The 20326-nt window shown below is 32.2% G+C and overlaps 1 protein-coding gene and 1 long non-coding RNA gene across 2 annotated transcripts in view; one reads left to right on the top strand and one right to left on the bottom strand.

Annotated features, from left to right (window-relative positions):
* LOC123669453 (tensin-1) overlaps positions 1-20326 on the top strand; it is a 108940-nt gene that overhangs the window by 55096 nt on the left and 33518 nt on the right. The window contains exon 5 of the mRNA XM_045603058.1: positions 10855-11040. Within this exon, the coding sequence (XP_045459014.1) occupies positions 10855-11040 (186 nt within the window). The remainder of the gene's footprint in view (positions 1-10854; positions 11041-20326) is intronic.
* LOC123669457 lies at positions 10646-11529 on the bottom strand. Its single transcript, XR_006745758.1, has 2 exons — positions 11488-11529; positions 10646-11024 (listed from the first exon to the last, which is right to left on the bottom strand). It is a non-coding gene; the product is annotated as an uncharacterized LOC123669457 (long non-coding RNA).

A 20326-nucleotide genomic window follows, 5' to 3' on the forward strand; every position in this document is an offset into this window, starting at 1 on the left:
ACTTCCCATCCTGTGAGAAATAAGCTAACAATTATTAAACAATCATCTTTTTATAATGATAAACTAACTCGAACTTATTTACCTCTAACTATGTAAGCTACACAATAATTGTTGTAACGTCACATATTGTATCTGTGCAACGATGTCATATAAAATCAGTGATATAAGAATGACAAATAAAAGTATTTTATGGATAACATTTGGCGCAATACCAACTCACGGGTTGCGACTGCAAGTCACAGGCTTAACTTATCTGTGGCACAAAAGCGTGAAGGTAGAGAAGAAATATCTTGAATGTGCCTGAAATCTGAAATGGCATCATATTTATTCCATCCACACCTGTAGTACATATTTATGGAAACGACTCTACCGCTCAATTTTCTCAACAACAAAGAAAACGGTAACAAAAGGTGCTTTCATTATTTTATACTACGTAAAGAATGGATTGTAATCACTTGAATTTTTATACATTCTTGATGAAATGGTCTTTATAGAAAATTCTGGCCGATTTTCCTTGTAGTTGATGTTATTTAATATTTTGAAGAACCTATTCGTTTCTTAGAAAACCATTTCGCAATTTATTTAAATAATAAAATGCAATATTTACAAAACAGCTCCACTTTATGATAAAGCGGATTCTGTGTAGATATACATATAATACATATTTATGTAGTATACTGAAGCAGCCTGTAAATGACTTACTGCCGTCTTTAGATATATGCTGCTCTAGTTAAGGTTCAGCATCACACAACCCCTTTCGGGCTAAAGAAGAATTTCCAAATCAAATGTAACATGTGTGTGTGTTATGTGATATTTATGAGAAAAGCCAAAACCAACAGCTTCACGTGCTCTTTAAGGTACGGCGGGCACAATTGCAATGGTGGCATAAAGTGTTTTGTAAAGTCACATCTAAAATTTTTATGCAAAAACTTAAATTTATGATTTTATTCATTCATTTGCTTCTACTAGCCAAATCTATTATAAGAAAGTACAATCACTGTAAAATTTTTATTATTGATCATACCATACCATATAGAAACGATGTAAAGTCATCATTGAAATAAATTGCTTACTCAAACCTAAAGCTCGAGACATGTAATTATACAGTTTATTGCGTACATTGAAATATTTGCTAGGATTCAACAAATGTCACGGCTCGATCTCTTCGTTCGGAATGCACAGAATACCGGATTTAATAATATATTGTTTTGGCTTGAGATTAGACGATTATTAACTTGTTTATTACAATAAATTAAACAGAAACATTTGCTAAATCTTCATAATTCATCTTTATAAATAAGTAAAAAGGAAAATAAGCTTGTGTCATTACTTAAATTTAAAAAACAAATTATACAAGTTTAGATAAATTAAATATTATCAAAAATGTGTTCACAAAACGCGTGTTCTTAAATATATTCTTTTCTTAGAAAGTGCAATATTACGTTGTAATTTTCTTGTTCTTCTGGTTTCGTACTGCTGCTAATGACTAGACTACTTGTCTGGAAAATTACCTAAAATGATCTATGCAATTTGTTATACCAGCGTTTAGCCTTAAATGCTTCTCTATTTGTCAGATCATTGCGAAAGATAAGCTACTTCCATTCTCCTTCATCGATTTATAACAGTCATATTATGATCATTTATTCGAGGGCTAATAATCTTAAAACAGAAAAATAAATCACAATGTTGTTCGGCATAATTTATATCTCTCTGAAATGCAATTGTTTATTATTATTTATGATGTTTTAACTAGTAAGAAAATGGTAAATGTTTATCGACGCTATCGACTCACATTTACAGATCAATGATAGTGCGTTCACATTACTGTTATATTCGTTCGTACACCAAATGTTCCCGGTAATTGACACGACTGTCAAACGTAGACCTGTAGGCTCGTTCAATTTTAGAACATTGTTTATGGTAACAACGGATGTTATTTTCTCTGCACTTCTAATTTTATGCGTAAAGGCATAATTTACTCGGCGAGGAAACGGAAATGTAAAATGACATGGTTACATGTTTTACATGTTTTGCATTAGGGTTTTTTAGTATGTACATTTCTGCAATAAATTATTCAATCTAATAGTATTTTTTTCTGTTTCTATGTTGTAATCAATTTTATCTTTGGAATAGATCGGTTATTATATAGATAGAGATATATACTTTTTTATTTGGGGTAATTTTTTTAAACTATAAATAGCGTTTTCGATAACAGTCATGTCAAGTATGTACGTATAAAAAATAAATGAATAAGAGTGTAAATAGCCTTTAAATCAGCCAAAGAACGATTATATAATATAGATATAGGTATAGATGGATAAGTACGAGTAGAGGAATATTTTGGTAAAATATCTTAACAGACAATAAAGGGGCGAAATAATTGTTTAGGATCGGTGATGTGTTAAAAGTTGGGGGAACATATTAGACATGCTATGTCGTGAAGGTGACGGCGGTCGAGACGCAGCGACGGACGCACGCCGTGTCGCGCTCGAGCAGTGCGCGGCGGGCGCGCGACCGAACCACACTCTAATTCGACTACGGCATGCGCCACCGGCGACCCTCGCACCTTACGCGTGCTCCAACTAGATGGCGCGAAAATTTCTGTTACCTGGTTTTTTATAGGAAAAATCGTGGCTAACACACTCACTCATGTAGTACAGTGTTCATTTAGTACGTTAACATTAAAAACTGACTTTTATAAAATTATCAACGGTTGCGCCCGTTGTTCAAAGTTCAAACGCGCTAAATAATAAATAATGAGCCGTGTCGCCGTCGACAGCGAAAGGTGACTTTTGCAAAGCGGCAAAGGCTGCGTTCAAAAATGAAATTGTTCAAGAGGAGACTGTCATTCAATGGAGATAAACAAGGACGCGTCTTCCATTCAGATGATCCTTTTGAACATGAGGTACTTACATAACCAGTATTATTTAGTGGTATAAAATATGATAGATTTAAATTTCACGTATCGTAGTAATAACAATTATCACATTTAGTACGTTTGATCTTATCGGCTTAGCGATTTATCTACCTATATTAATAATTTATTAATCTACAACATGCGTACTTCAATTCTACGTTTTAGAGATTTCTTGAAAGTTTATATATCGGTAGAATTACATATTAAAAAACTATTAGTTACAGCTTTCAAGAGTAGCCAGCAGAAGATTTTTTTTAAATTTTTTCCTCGCTTATCTCCGCGAACGGCGTACCCTCTACACAGTATGCGAAGTGCGAATTAAATTGGAAGGCAAGGTTATCTTATCAAATGAAGGCCACGTACCGCGTTCTTTGCTTCTATTACATTTGTAAATTAAAATTACATCCAACTACTCACGAGTTTGAACGGTCGAACAAAATGATTATAATACTTCTGAGTATTTATGAATATTTGAATCAAATATCTAGCTAGTATCAATGTTAAAATATATGTTAATTAAAGATATTGGCTATATTTTTCAAAATTGAGTAAATTACGTCTAAAACAAGGTGTTATATAACTCTACAATATTATAATAACAATAAATAAATATCTACACAATACACACACGGTCGTCTGTTCCTAAAGTAAGCAACTTAATGCTTGTGTTATATATAGGTAACAGCCGACTGGTTTAGCTACATATATTTTTTTTTCGATAAACATATTAGATATATATTACACCCAGACTCGGGGTGGGAATCGAACCCACAACCCTCGGAGCAGAAAGCAGGGTCACTACAAACTGCGCCAACGCTAGTCGTTATATATAAGTAACTATTACACTGTAAAGATAATTAGATCGTTGCGCTTAAAGCATTACGACTTCGATGCGTCCAGAATATATTCAATAGTAATTATACGCTTCAGCCTGTAATATCCCACTGCTTAGGAGAAGTATCAGAGCTTAATCTACCACTCTGCTCCAATACGGGTTGGCGGATATATTCCTTACTATGAGTAACGATCGTTATTAGGTGTACATGATAACAACCGGGTCCGACGGCTTAGCGTGCTTTCCGAGGCACGGTGAGGAGACCCACAAGGACTGCACAAACACCCAGATCACGGCAAACATTTGTATGGCCAATACAAATATTTTTTATGAGCGGGCATTGAACCCGTAATCGTAATATATAAAATATAGTAATATTTATAAGTAATACACGTACCTTTTAAGTAAATATTATGATTTGTTTACATTCTGCATTTGGAACACGTGTTAGTCAAACAATTTTATTATAACTCGGAGCAATCGCGCCCACCAACATAATATTATTCCTATTTACGTTTTTACGTAACAAAACTAGAAAGTGTCGCTGTAATAATTTTTGTCTTACTTTCGTCGTACTCAATAAAGTATTAACTTTCAACTTTTAGACTAAACACGAGAGTCCTATTAAAGTTTCTTCCAACTATCTGATCGAGATTACGATTCCTATAAGAAACCTCCCGTAAAGCTTTTCATTTATGCCCATATTATGCAGACAATACACTAATAATACTAAGGACGGACTCTAGCTGACTAGTAAATCTACTGGAAGTCTCTATATTATATACAATGTAATATTTAGCATGTATTGTGTTGTGAAAGTGGAACGAAGCAAAATAATTAGCGTGTACTTGTCTCTTATTACTACAGTTTACTTTAATATTTACCTTTCTATGCTTATATGAACATAATAGTTTTCGACTTTTCAATAATGTAAAATTTTGTATAAAAACCAAAATTTAGTTAAAAAATATTTACCGTTTTAATGTAACAAGACACAACATAGGCCGCACATTACACCAAAAGTACTGAAGTTTGAGTCCAGACTACAAGTTAGGACACTGGCCACTTTTTATCTTGAAATTTAGTACTATTTCCTTGTAAGTAGAGATGAAAAAAATAATAATAATCGCAAATGAAGACGGGGCACAGATTTTCTCAAGTAAAATCTTTACATAGTGTATGTTTGTGATAAAGCGGTTTTAGCAGTGCAATTATGAGTCAGGCAGTGACCGGATGCTTAAGAGCCATTTCACAATTTTACGCTCTGCAAGTTTAGGTAAATTTGGTCGCATCGCGCGAGTCGTACGAGCCGCGCGATCTTTGTGCTAGTACGTATAGTGTGACAACCAAAAGACCATCGTGATCATTTTCTGATGTATAATAAAAATTATAACTATGGTATAAAATGTTTTTTACATAATTAATTTGTTAAAAATTTCAAGTATGTTATATAACAACAGTCAATAAATTTAAAATAAAATTAAAAAAATCAATTTTATGAAACAATTTTTTAAAATTGATTTAGTTTTTTCAGTTTACGAATGAATCTAATAATTAAATTATTATTCATTTGTTTACAGAAATTATCATTATATTATTTTACAGTCATTTTCGTATTATGTTTATTTTATTTATATTTTATTATGAAAGTATCAAATGCGTTTTATCCGCTATAACAACAGGCGCTTGGCGCGTGTGAGCGAAAGAGACGACTGCGCAGAATTTGGCGTGGACCTTACCTCTAAGAGCGCTAGCGCTCGACTGATTTACCGGGCTTGATGCGGGGCAATATATACTATCTTTTTATTATTTAATATAAAATGTATTAAAAATAATTACATCTTTTAATTATTTTTTTTGTATTCCTTAATGATGTAAGTTTACTTTGATGAAGATAGTTCGTTAAAATTTCTTAGTTTTCTAAGAGAAATATCGCTTTTAAAATTGTACTTATTTGGAAAATATTCGTAACTTTAAATTTTTTTTATCGTTTAATAGAAATACAAATGGAATAAAAATCTATGATAGTGGACAACAAAATTATATTCCACATATTATGATATTTTTTTAAAATGGTTTCAACGTAGAGGTTATTGAAAAGTAGGACTTCAAAGTATACATTGCGACCGTTTACCCAGGGAGGAGGCTGATGAAAAGGTTAATAATTTTATACACATAATATAAATCAAAATTCTGATCTGACTATGGACTACAACAAAGGTTGCTCTATTATATTTCAAGAATATAAATTACATTATTGCATCCAACACTGAGATTAGCGACGTCAAAATATTACAATTTCGCGGATTGTTACCGATTTTTGTGAAATGGCTCTTAAGTGTCAATTGTACTTCGATTTGCTTATACGACTACGACGCTATAACCATTAAAACAAATAGAGTTTCTTAAGTAGCTTGCTCGTAGTTTAGGATTTGTAAACTAGTTCATATAAATTGTTAGTTACTAACTGACTTAATACTAGGATAAAATAATAACACAATGTATGGTACGTAACTCATAAACGCGTAGTGATATTCGGAACATAAATGTAGAGTGAGTTTTAAATATCTACAATACTAAAAAACTTTTATGCTAAGCCTTTGCTTAGACACAGGTAACAAGTAGGCGCATATACTTACAACTAGTGCAGTACATTTTTAATTATAAGTATAAATAAGTAAAAATCTGCATCGATGCTGTTGCGATGCAGGCACTTGCGGTGCAGGTATCATGCAGGCTTGTGGTCAGTTGGCATGTCTCGTCTATCATGTGCTACGTGGTTGCATCTCAGTGTGAGATAAAAATTTTAGTAAGCAACTAGTAAAATGTCGAAAAAACAAAGTTTGGAATCCAGAGCCATCGTTGCTTGATTTGTAACGCTGTTAAGCAATTTACCGTGGTAATCGTGTCTTGAGTTATCCTTGAGTAATTTCTAAAAAAATTCTATTAAATACTAAAATTCATCTTGCTTTATTCAAAGATACTTTACGAAGTATGCCTATATCATATAAAACTAGTTTACCTGATGCGGGTCACTGTTACAAGATTTATAACTTTGTTTTCTCTTCATTTTGTACAAAACCTATATTTATTATAAATAGAATAAAGAATATGAGAATAAAAACAAGAGGTCTCATCAGGTCATTCGTATCAGTAGTTAATCGCGTCGCTAATACGTGTTCCAATTGTCCTTGGCCTCTGTTTACACAACACACTCGTAGGTATACAATGCTTCAACCGATACGCGATAAATATTATCAGCGAAATAATATCGTGGAAAAACTTCTTATGAGGGCCTTCATAGAGATAATAGCTATAAGTGGTTATATTATTTCGTTCCTAATTCTGATATGAGTAATATAATAATTTTTATTTAATTTATAACTTTAGTTTTACGACCACGTGTTCTAACAGTATTTTTAACCGACTTCCAAAAAAGGAGGAGGTTCTCAATTCGACTGTATTTTTTTATTTTTTTTTTTATTTTTATGTACCTATGTTACATCAGAACTTTTGACCGGGTGGACCGATTTCGACAAATTTTATTTTAATCGAAAGGTGGTGTGGTGGTGCCAATTGGTCCCATTTAAATTTATTTGAGATCTAACAACTACTTTTCGAGTTATATCTAATAATGCGTTTTTACTTGACGCTTTTTTCGTCGACCTGCGTTGTATTATACCGCATAACTTTCTACTGGATGTACCGATTTTGATAATTCTTTTTCTGTTGGAAAGAGGATATCCCTAGTTTGGTACCATGATAAGGAAACCAGGATCTGATGATGGGATCCCAAAGAAATCGAGGGAAACTCTCGAAAATCCGCAATAACTTTTTACTGGGTATACCGATTTTGATAATTTTTAATTTAATCGAAAGCTGATGTTTATCATGTGGTCACAATAAATTTTATCGAGATCTGATAACTACTTTTTGAGTAATCTTTGATAACGCGTAGTTACTTGACTATTTTTTCGTCGATCTACGTTGTATTACTCGTCGATGTAATTGAAGTCGGTTTTTTTTCGTTTGCGAGCAAACACAATTATATTTTAACTCTTTCAAAAAATGTGAATGTTTCAAATCGGTTAGTATGGAATAAATTGTATAAAAAACTGTCCGACGCAACACGCATAACAAATATTGAAATTTATTGAACTATTATTAGGAAGAGAGTTGAGCCTTTTAGTCTCAGGATATCAGCATTTCAAAGGGAAAGTCGGTGATAGAAATGGCAGGACATTTAATATCTACTTGCTTAAAATTGTCAAGTATATTAAATTAGTCGTTCATTACTTTGTCGTTTAAAAAGAAGCGAAAAATGTGCTCGTGTGCTTTTTTATTTACTTAACTGTAGTCAACCAGTTAAGTGAGTTTATTTTACCAGTAATTTTAAACAGATGTAGAAGAAAGGGTGTGTTAAGTAGAAAAGCATTTATTATTATTCACGCTCTCACCAAGACTAACAATTTCGTTTCTGTGAGATGCAAACAAATAAGCCGATATTATTTAAATATTGCTTACTAATTAGTGATTATTTGCTTAGGTTATCTTGTGACTTTGTTGTATGAAAGGTAATATTTTATTTCATTTTGTATACCCATTTAGAGTAACGAAAACTTCGTGTACAAATTCTAAAATATTTTTGTATGTTGTATAAAAAGATACATAATATATATATTTTTAATATATAAATAATAATTATATTATTATTATTATTTATTAATTATTATTTAAACGCATTTTATAATATTACAGTTACATAGTACAAAAGTGTAACTTTATTAGAGTCAACCTATATGTGTCGAAAGTGGTAACGAAATGTGAAGTGCACGCACCCACGCACATTTCTGTTTGCTTACCCAGAATTCAAACGATGCAGCAGACACGTGGGATGTTTATTATCTTATCTATCGGATAGTTCAAGACAATCTGCTTTGCTGTTTTCTAGAGCGTTGAAACTTTTAAGCTGACTTTTGTATACAATAAAATACTGCATAGTATGTTATTGTTGACATTGAGTACAGATTTTTATGTTAATTTACATATGTCGACATTTCCCATATACTCGTACATTATGGTTTGCAAACTTAGCGGTATTTTATAATGCAATGTTATGTTTTTCTATTCCTCTCAGCTGGTATCTATTACTGTACTTTAATGTAATAGCAAAACAAAAACAATGTTTTTAACCGACTTCAAAAAAGGAGGAGGTTACTCAATTTGACCGTATATATATATATATATATATATATATATATATATATATATATATATATATATATATATATATATATATATATATATATTTATGTATGTTCGGGGATAACTTCGTCGTTTATGAATCGATTTTGATAATCTTTTTTTGTTGGAAAAGAGATATCCCTGGTGTGATACAATGATAAGGAAACCAGGATCTGATGATGGGATCCCAGAGAAAACGAGAGAAACTTGAAAATCCGCCTAACTTTTCGAGATCTGATTACAACTTTTGTAGTAATCTTTGATAATGTGTATTTACTTGACTAATTTTTCGTCTACCTACGTTGTATTACTTGTCGATATAATTGAAGTCGGTTTTTTTTCGTTTGCCTGCAAACACAATTATTGTTTATATTTTTATTTATTTGCCTGTAAGAAATCACTTCTAGTGATAATAATGCCAGTGCGCATTTATACATATATATTTTTAAATGTTCTATAAGGTGTGCAATAAAGTTTAGAAAAATAATTAATCAATCATTATTTAGAATTAATTGCTTTCACTAGTGCCAAGAGTTTGTTCAAATTATTTTAAAACAACTGTCGCGTGATGTTCATCACAAACAACAATTAAATTAAACACCCAGAGTCAAGCCGTATTCAGTGAAACACGCAAATAGTGATTTTTGTTGTAATCTGTAATCGTTTCACTTTACTTCATTACCAAAGTTGCTCATTTCTAACCAATATACAGTATTTTATATTATTATTGCTGGTAGACGCGTATAAAGAAAATTTATCCAGTGTCACATTTGAATTTATGGCCCTTGAATCGCAATTACGTCTACGAATGAGTTTCTTATTAGGAATCTAGCGAAATGTCCGAGGTTATCTGAGAGATCATTAGTCAATTTCACTAACCCTTTTTATCTTGATGTGCTTTCTTACAAATGTATCTCCATTTTTTTTACATTCATTGAGTTGAAAGATATCGAATTCTTAAAAATATATATTATAATTATAATTACACTTAAAAAATATTGTTATAACAGAAAAAAGAATAACAAATTTTGACAACTCTAAAAGAAAGTTAAAAAGTATCTGCATAGAGTGTCATTATATTTAATATTGTTCAATGATTCAATAAATATTGTTTTAAAAATATGTTAAAATATTCATAAATTTCTTTTTAGAATGAGGCATCAAGAGAGACTATGCTAACTATGCTATTAGGTTACCTGGTCGCAACGTGCCTAGCACTTTTTGAGATTATGCGTATTCTGTGTCCTGTACGGTATGAGCATTGAGCGTGCCTCGTAATACAAAGAAGTCCAGCTTAGAAGATACGGACGTGACGAGGATAATAAATTTACCTCTATGTAGCTATCGATCAGCAATGAGATGTCTCTAGCGACTCTCCCGGACTCAAATCAATGTTTTCTAGGTGTGTCAGAAATAATATCGCGTGCCTAAACAGTTAATATACAATAACACAGCCGCAACGGTCTTCATTGTCATTTTAACACGGATCTGAAAGCTTTTTGTTCGCTGTGGAACATTTTGAATACCGCGTGACACCGTCCACTCGCTAATAGCATGCCTAATTACACACTATACTTTTACCACTAAATCAATTTGTAAAGGTTAGTAATATTTGACAGGTATATCGAAATGTGTTTTGACTACGGATATTAAGAAAACATAACAAGTATATTTATATAGTAAAAACAATACAATAACATTGCATAGCTAATAAACCAAGACCAAGAATTAATACAATGCAACAGAGGCGATTTCATCGCTATAAATAATTCTATTAAAGTAATAAAGTAGCCATTTCCAAATAAAAAGTTATGAACAAAGTTAATATTTAATACTACAATTGAATATTTTCATTCAGGATAAAGCAAGATTCTCGGATACAAGTTGGCAAATCCATCGGACGTGGGCACGTAATGGAGACCCGTTGCAGTTGTCACCTCCGCCATCGCGAGAAGATATCTCCGCGCTACCCGCCTCCACCACAGCCGCCAATGTCTCCACAACCCTTCGCAGTGATCAAAACGGCATCTATGACACCATCACGGTAAGCAGACATAAATTAAACATAGTGTTAGTTAAATGTGAGAACAACATTTTTATGTTTGAAAGGTTACAAGCCCGATTAGATGCATAAAATTAAGTAATCAAACCGGTATTATTTTGATGAACTTCAACACTTTCTAAGTCGTCGCAATTAGTGTCAATGCATTTTGAAAGAAGTGTTTTAATTGTAATTTATTGAAGAAATAAATAATAATTTACACTGCGTGTAAACACGCGTTTATTTGTACCAATTAATCTTTAGTAAGAGAAATATATATCTTATATCTATTAAAATTATTATACTTATAATGATATATATGAGTGGTGCGGTACTTTGTTTAACCAAGCAAATTGCCAGTTCCATTCATGGATGTTATAATAATAAAACTTAAACGCAGTGGGTTGAAAATAATTGAATAAAATGATCGGGTTCACGTGGCCGACTCACCTCGATACGAAATGACGCAGGAGCTGCGCTGCATTGAACTATAGATTTGTATGTGGTGATTATAAATCATAAATCTCCGGGCTAGGCTTGGTTACGTTCGTAAGTTACCTATTCCTGTTGTTGCGTTAATGTACCTTTGTGCTAGAGAGCTCGTAAAGTGAGGGTTACTGCCCGCCAACCACGTTGCTTTGTATCGAACCTCCTGAGCCTGATTTCAAACAAAGTTTGAAGTTAAAAGATTATTCTTATGTGAATATCAAACATCACTTTAAAGTTCGTAAATTATTCACACGCCAACGCGATCTTACTAAAGGTCAAAAATTTACCGCTAGTTTCTCTATTATTTCATTTGTTTGTACACATATTTGTTTTCCCACAGCATAAAAATAGTTCAAATAAGCATTTGTATTGATATTTATTGAAAGCGCTGTTCCCAACAGCCATTAAATTGTTATAATTTGTCTGTCATACTTAACATAAATTACTTCTAAAATATTTTATCCTTGAAATGGATAAACTTCAACAGAAAAACTGGTTTGACACACAACAGTGGTTCGAGTATTACTTATTTTATTATATTCAATTCGTTTAATTTTAATAATAAACTAGCAGTTGCCTGCCAAAACGTCAAAAAATTTCGGCCAGAAAGGTTCAGTGAACGCGTGAATTGCAGTTACTCAATACTTTTGCACACCGACGAGTTATTTCCTGGGGTATAAGAAAAATACGACTAGGAAAAAAGTTTAAAACAATGTTACTGTCTATATTTTAGCTACCTCAAATTACAATCAAACAAAGAACGAGTGGACAAGTAAAATATTTATTGAATTCCTTTGAAAAAACAGAGTGAACCAACTCTTTTGCACGCAACTTGGAACGTGATCTATAACATAATATAAGAACCCCGCTTTGAAGGAACGTAGTTAGGAGTCGAACGCCGAATAGTTGAATAGAGATATAATTTAATGTTAAATGATTGGAGGGAATATAATAAATACTTTATTTATACTCAATTATAGTACGTGTATATCACATACATGTATGAAACATAAAAACTTAATAAACATTTTAAAAGTAGGTAGTCATTTTTCTGCCAACTTATAAATTTATTCGTTCTTAATTACCAATGTGTATACCGCCGATTAAATTTGTATTACTATTAATTAGTGGCTGTGAGGATTTAACACGGTCGTGCAAATCCTTTACCTGCATTTATTTACGGCTATAAAATCCAGAATACGGATATTATTATACCTATCTAATTGAACGAAAACCGTTGATGCATGTTGTCTAGAACTTACTTTTTGTTATTTAGTATGAATGAAATATTAACTCAATGTTTAATGTCATGTTTTAATTATATCATCTTTTTCAAAACAATGTTTATCGTTTACATAATTCATAGTTTTTGCTTTATTAAGAAGAATAACTACAATAAGATACTCATATAATACAAATTTATTTTTAGCGGATAAAACAATATTTCACATTTGAAATAACAATACCAACACTTTTACTTTGTAACAAAAAAGCGTATTCGTATAACGATTTCCGCAGTGAGCCAGCTATAATCCCTCGTCCGGTTGGTTGTAATGGAGTAATTGTGACTATTGACGGTGGATCGGAACTCTTTCGCGTTAATGCGTCGATTAGCACGCCTATTCATAGCACTTCGACCTTATAATGGACTGCAAACTAGAATACCGATTGGCATTAGAAATATATAAATATGCATGCTACAAACGCCTTTCTCTACACTAGCATGACCATTAATTATTTTGCAAGTGGGAGCTATTTGTAATGGAACGTCTTATTTTTGAGGTCTGCGTAGTTAATTTACGTATTTGTCGATATAAACATACGTTATAAGTATGAAATTAAAAAAAAAAAATGTTTGAATATAAAAACTATTACTTACACCTATTTACGACTGTGAGATATCTTGTTTTTACTGGGATAGTGAACTGTTAACCTGAAAACGAGACTGTTCCTTCGAAAACAGGGCATGTGGTCATGCTACATATGAACCGCTATATTATTTCAAGATATTGATGTTTATGGTTACTACCCCGCTCGTACAAGCCGTAACATGATGTTTTATAGCCCATAATATTTGTCAATAAAGGAGCTATCTACTCTTTATTATAAATTTCTTACGATATATGTTATAACTGTTTTATATGTAAACAATACTTATATGTTTATATAATAAATATAGAAATTTTTTATAAAAATTTAGACAAATCTATTTAAATTTTTTTTCGAAGTAATACGTAATCTGTAAATTAAGTGTCCTTAAACTGTCATTAAATTTTAATTCAAATTTAAATTAAAACAGCATTTTGTTATAGAGATAATACTGGTTAAGCAAGTTTTGGCCAAAACGAGTTGTACTTTGACATTACTTTAAATACAATGTAGATACATCATTATGATAATATTTATTCATTTGTCTGACATTAAATGATTGTCACTTCGTATCAAATCGAGCTGCGAATCTGAAGTAGCAATGGGCGGGGCACATAGTTAAAAGTTTATCGTTGAAACCTCTAGGTTGGAATTGCGACCAGAATGCGCTGTGTTGACACCGTGACACTGAGAGTTCTAAGCTTCTGACAGCGCACCAGCAAAACTTTTGGAAGTCTATGAGTATTGAGGAGTGAATCGTGCTCATGATCTTTAATTGGTTCGCGAATCCATTATCTATTGAGTGAGAACTTGAAGTCCTTTTACTTGACAGCAGATAGCCATGGACCGACTATCGGCGATTTTATCGTTTTTGTCTGTTACCTCACTCTTTGCCTCAAACAAATTGCTTGCACATACAAATTAATAAAATTAGTATTCATATTATGTTTTCGATTTCGTTTTTCTAATTTATAAACAATTACTCCTTATATTGTAAATAAACGGCTTAAAATAATATAAAACGCTTTTTTTATATAACGAAAGCAAAAGTGACTCCTCTACCCAATAAATAACGGGCAATTTCTTTAAGAAACAAAATTAAACCTTGTAGAAAATCACACGCTTTCATGAATAAAAGATGCGTTCAAGGAAAAGGTTGTACGCAGATGAGATTGTGTTTTAGCTCCTGAAATCGTGAACAAAGTGAATAATTTACGATATCACCGCTTTGTTTCTGAGTGAGATTGTATTTACATTAAAATGATTACGTTTTTATTCGTCTTATACCCAAAAATTCTTTTTAAAATTTGTTTGCGGTTTGTTCTGCTTTTATAAGTTTACAGAACTACTTTTTTAATCATCACCAGTTCGAATCTCCAGATCCCACGTTTATTATTGCGTTACGGAATAAAATAAACTCTTTGCCAAGCTAAACTTTCTTTATTACATTAGTACCCACAACTTAACGTCCGGATATAACATATGACATACACGTTTTGGGTCCGGTATCTCATACAAAAAGAACACAAACATCCAGACCAAGACTAATTGTAATAATATCACAGAATACAAATATTATACAGGTCATACGAACTGTATTAATATTTGTCATGAGGGAAGGTCGACCTCAGTGTTGCACCAATCACCATCAATTTTTATATTTAAGTCTTAGTTTGATTAATATATGTTGAATAGCAGACGTCTGTTTGTAAAAACAAAGGCATCGCTTGTATACCTTGAAATTATTGTACATTACGTAATTTTGTTGTATGTTCTGTATTGCTAACACGAGTATTTTGAATTTAAAACGCTTCCAAGGTTCGCCATAATACAACGTTAAAGATACATGTGTAGTATGGATTTAGAAATAAGAATGATCTCATTCGATAGCAATAAATAAAACGCTAGTATTGTTCCGGAACATGTGCGCATTTTAGTACTTCATATATGTGACCTGTGATTATTTAAAAGTATTATCATAGCTGGAAATACTACTACGTTAATTATGCTAATAATTCAAAACATACAGTAATTATAAAAAAAATAGCTTAGACCTTGGATTTGTGTTTTTCGGGTGATGTCATTCGCATAGGCATGCTCGAGGATCTTGTTTCTAACCTGTTCATGTAGCCATAAAATGCGAGTTTATGGTTAAACATGAGCAGCCGCAGATAATAAGTAGGTATAAACTGTAATAATAAAGTGTAGATAGCGTTAACATTAACTACTAGTGCACGAATGTTTTAATAATAGGCAATATACCCGTCTTCAATTTTTAGCATAGGTTTAGAATCCTGCCTTAATTTTCTTTATTCTATCTTTTGAAACAGTATTTGGCAGGCAAATAAGATGACAGCATGCATAAGTGGAACAAAGTAATGCTTATTCGATTAATATGACAGTCGCAAGAGGAGGGACCACCCGTTTGAAATATCCATCGCATTAGGTGTCCGTGTCACCGTGTCAGTGTATGCACTATCGTTCTGCTGATGTCGCCATAAATATAATTCGACGTTTAGACAATAGACATCGCGCCGCCCCTTCACTCTGATCAAACGATAAAGCCTTGTCTTGTGTATTCAAAACAGTTTGAATTAGACGGACCTTTTCTACCGTTGTAATACGATATTATGTTGTTGGGAATCTAATAAGGTTTGAATCGTGATAACTTATGTTGTTTGGTTTAACAATTAAATTTAAAAATCTTTACAGTTAATTCGCTTTGATACTGAACTTCAACAAAAGTTCGTAAATAATCTAATATATAAAATTCTCGTGTCGCGGTGTTTGTAGTTAAACTCCTCCGAAACGGCTTGACCGATTCTCACGAAATTTTGTGTGCATATTGGGTAGGTCTCAGAATCGAACAACATCTATTTTTCATCCCCTAAATGTTAAGGGTAGTCCACGCCTATTTTTTTATATATTTTGATAATTTATTTTATTTTTATTTTATTATGATTTAGAATCAAAAAATACATACAACCCTAAATTTTCATAATATATATGGCAAAACAACGCTTGCTGGGTCAGCTAGTAGGTATACAATATATTTATGACTATTTACGTTTAACGGACAATTGATACGAGTATTAGTTGCAATTATCCGCTTATATATCTTAGCTTCAGTAATTTAACTGCAACTCATATACGATTGAGCGATTGCGGAAGCAACTCTCTAACTCAATGTCCATTCTACTTTTGTAAACTCAGAATCAAAATCTAAAAATAGTCATTGTTCAACATAATATACTAAGTTTCGTTGATTGATATTTGATTATTTCCCTCAGGAGTTCGGCCTTAGGAATGGAAATAAAGATTGGAGATAGTCAGATCCGGTTTTGGCCAATCAAACAGTTTCGATTAAATTCTAAATCAAGTCAAATAAATAATTTATTTTATTTTAACTTTTCTTAAGACAGCGTTTATAATCATCAGCCTACCTCAAAAGACAGTGAAAGTGTGACGTTATACCGATGGGTATACCCACCATGTCCAAAACGGTGGATCCGCTTCTGGGTTTCTAATTGTCCTACGATTCCCGATTAAGGCAATGCTCATGTTTTTAGTAAGACAGGGAGACAGGAGCCTAGGTTACGTAAAATTGCCAAAACCATGTGACACACGAATTGACGGGCACTTGGCAGAGGTGGAAGCAGAACTATCAGATATCACGGCCTATTTGATTTAACCTATTTATACCTGTCAACCTTCTGGTTACTTAGGAAACTGTATAAATTTGTTACCTAGGAAAAAGCCTTCAATGATTTCGTTCACTGACGTACGGAGTCAAAATGTCGAAACTCGGTACACTATGGTTGGCTCGTAAAATTATTTTGTGTTTTTATTCTATTTCCTTTAAAATATATTTTCTGGATATTAATTTGCCTATTCGTTATGGATTGATGGAAGTGTGATTAAAATAAATTGGTTTAGACTGTAAATGGTCATCAAAGATACCGCATTCTCTGGTCGGGTTTGAGATAGATGATTGGTTCGGAATCGCGAACCTTTCTCACGATACCGAGTGCGATATCGAGTCCTTATGAATAGTTCGTGGTAAGAATTCTTAGAACGTCAACTAAAATGTAGATTTGGTATGTGAATGTTGTTTTTTTTGCACATTTTAACGACTTAAACTAGACTGGTAGAATTTTATGTTATTTTTATAAATTAATAACAAATTTGTGTGATAATCTGTTATTTACTACTTAATGAATTAATTATTGCTTGAAACTTTTGTACTTACCAGTTTCCATACAAATTTAACATTTTTTATTTAACATTTTCTACAACATTATGTATTTAAAAAAAAACACACGACTGAATTAAAACTTCTTCAGCTCCTACAGTAATATATGACACCTACCTCTATCTCTTTCTATCTTCACTAACTTATATCTCCTTCTCAATTTCCGTTCGCCTCGCCTGATCACACTTTTCGTAACGCTCTCGTCGCGTCATCGCCAGCTTACTCCCCAAGTCACGCGTGCGTAAAGAAGTTCAATGCTTTTGTTCAATGATTTCAAAAAGATTTTCAATGATTTGATTAAAGATTATTTATATTCTTCATCATCATCATCATCATCATCATCATCATTTCAGCCTATCGCAGTTTATTTATATTATTGGGGTAATGCATATTAGCATCCAAGCCATTTTATGGTTCTTTTATAATGTCATGTTAGTTCAACTCTCAATGTAAGCTGCAGGTGCTTACAATTGCCTTGGTGTCATATTTCCTTTACACCGCGTAATCTATGTATAAACTGAACCGCTCGAAGGAAACCACAGTAAATTAATTAATAAATTTTATGTTTACATGTTGAACTCTAGTATCTGTTACATATCATTTCATAGAATTTTATAAAAAAACATTGAACAGCTAAAAATATGATTGATTCATAAGAAGCAGATGGTGTGGAAATGTTATAGGCAAGAATGTTTGTGTGAAAGGATAAGTCTATCGGTACCGATGTTTGGAGCTTATGTATGATGTAATTCTTTTGGTTAAATTTATATTTTAAGCACACACCGCAATTTTCTTGTATTCAATCTTTACTTTTCAATTACTAATGTACAAACTAATGTAATAGCGTCTTATTATTTGCCTTTACGCATAAAACGTATTTACGATTTTATCTTAAATCTTAATCTTCATCTTCTTCTTCTTTCATCTTAATCTTTGCACACCGTATGCAGTTTGATCCAACTTAAAAGATAGGCTATATTTTGATATATATAATTATTATATTTAAGAGAAAAAATAAGGCGGTACGAAGTTCGCCAGGTCAGCTAGTATATTATATAATTTAATTTTAAATAAAAGAAAGACGCGCATATATATATATATATATATATATATATATATATATATATATATATATATATATATATATGTATATTTGTATATGTATATATCTAGCTTAGCCCATACTCAAGTCTCGTCATCGTCCATGCAACTGGATCGAAATAACGGCGAACAATTTACAATATATCCTGCGAAGACCTCCAGAATTGAAATAAAAAACCTAAATAAGTCTTAAGATAACTTAAGATTTAATTATTGTAAATCATCCAAACAAATATTGATATAATATTAGTTTTGGTGATAATAAGACGTGGTAGCCGTGATTGGCGCTTTTTTTATCCTTTAATTATTGTTATTGATAAACATACTTCCATTACTTAATTAAACATACGTTAATAAATATAATTTTGGTGAAAGCATTACACAGTTCGTTAACCGTTGCGCTAAAAATGAACTGACATTCCTAAGGGCTTAGAATTGAAATTAATCTTAGGAGATAAGTGACTGGCACGCACGAATTGGCCCTTTGCAGAGAGACAGGTGTCGTGATACATTACTGGCTACTGTCAGAGTCACTTAATTAGATATATTCGAATTGTAAATGAAATTAATCAATTTTGTTACAAATTAGAGTAACGAGATAAATATTTATTGGCAATGTTTGAAGTTTGTCAAGTATTCTAATTGTAAAAGTTGATCACACATTGTTTACAAAAATATAAGACTTATTAATGCAGAGTTACTGATCAAAACAAATAAATAGTTTCACAGTATACCCTTATTGATTCTATTTAAGACAACGTAAATATTTTAATAAGGTCGACATCTGCAACAACGAGTCAGTGCCGACATGTGTAAACTGCAATCAGTCTGCAGGCGATAAACACCCGACATTACTGTATTATTTCTTTAGCGAGTAGATCGTAGTCGATTTCGTAATTCGGGAAGATTATATTTTACTAGAGTGCAGCCATAAAGCCCGATCGCTCACCTCAGTCTGTCGGTGCGCGGGATTGTTTACGGAAGCGAATGGCATCGCTCGCGTTGCTCGGCCTTACAACACCGTTTGCTCCAAAACTATGAATGAACTATCTCGTAATTACATAACAACTGGTACTACTTTTTTTGCAAGTTGAATTACTTTAAATCATAAATATAATGTTTTTTATCTTGACCTTATTAGTCTGTTTTTGATAGAGGTAGAGAGAGGTAACGACATAGCAAATTCCAATAATAACGGAGAAAAATGGTGCTTAATAGCTACATATAAAAAAAATGTTTTAGTATTACCTATATAGAAATAGTTACTAAACAGAAATAAGTAAGTTCATTACTTAAAACATGTGCTAGTAAATCAGACTGTTGCGATTAATGAATAAAAATAAAAGTGTTGGTGGCGCAGCTGCATTCCCGCGCCTCTGACTTGTTCGGATTCGTCAGATTATGCCAATTACAGATTTCGTTCTTGAATTATAATGTTACCACTATTAATGAATCATAAGCCGTGTGATCATAACGAATGGCTTTTTAATGTCTTTTCTTGCAGTAGCTATATTACGAATGAATTGAAATTACCATACATCTAGAAGTTATTACATTGGTAATGGTGTTACCAGTTAA

Source organism: Melitaea cinxia, chromosome 3, assembly GCF_905220565.1.
Source record: "Melitaea cinxia chromosome 3, ilMelCinx1.1, whole genome shotgun sequence".
Taxonomy (NCBI): Eukaryota; Metazoa; Arthropoda; class Insecta; order Lepidoptera; family Nymphalidae; genus Melitaea; species Melitaea cinxia.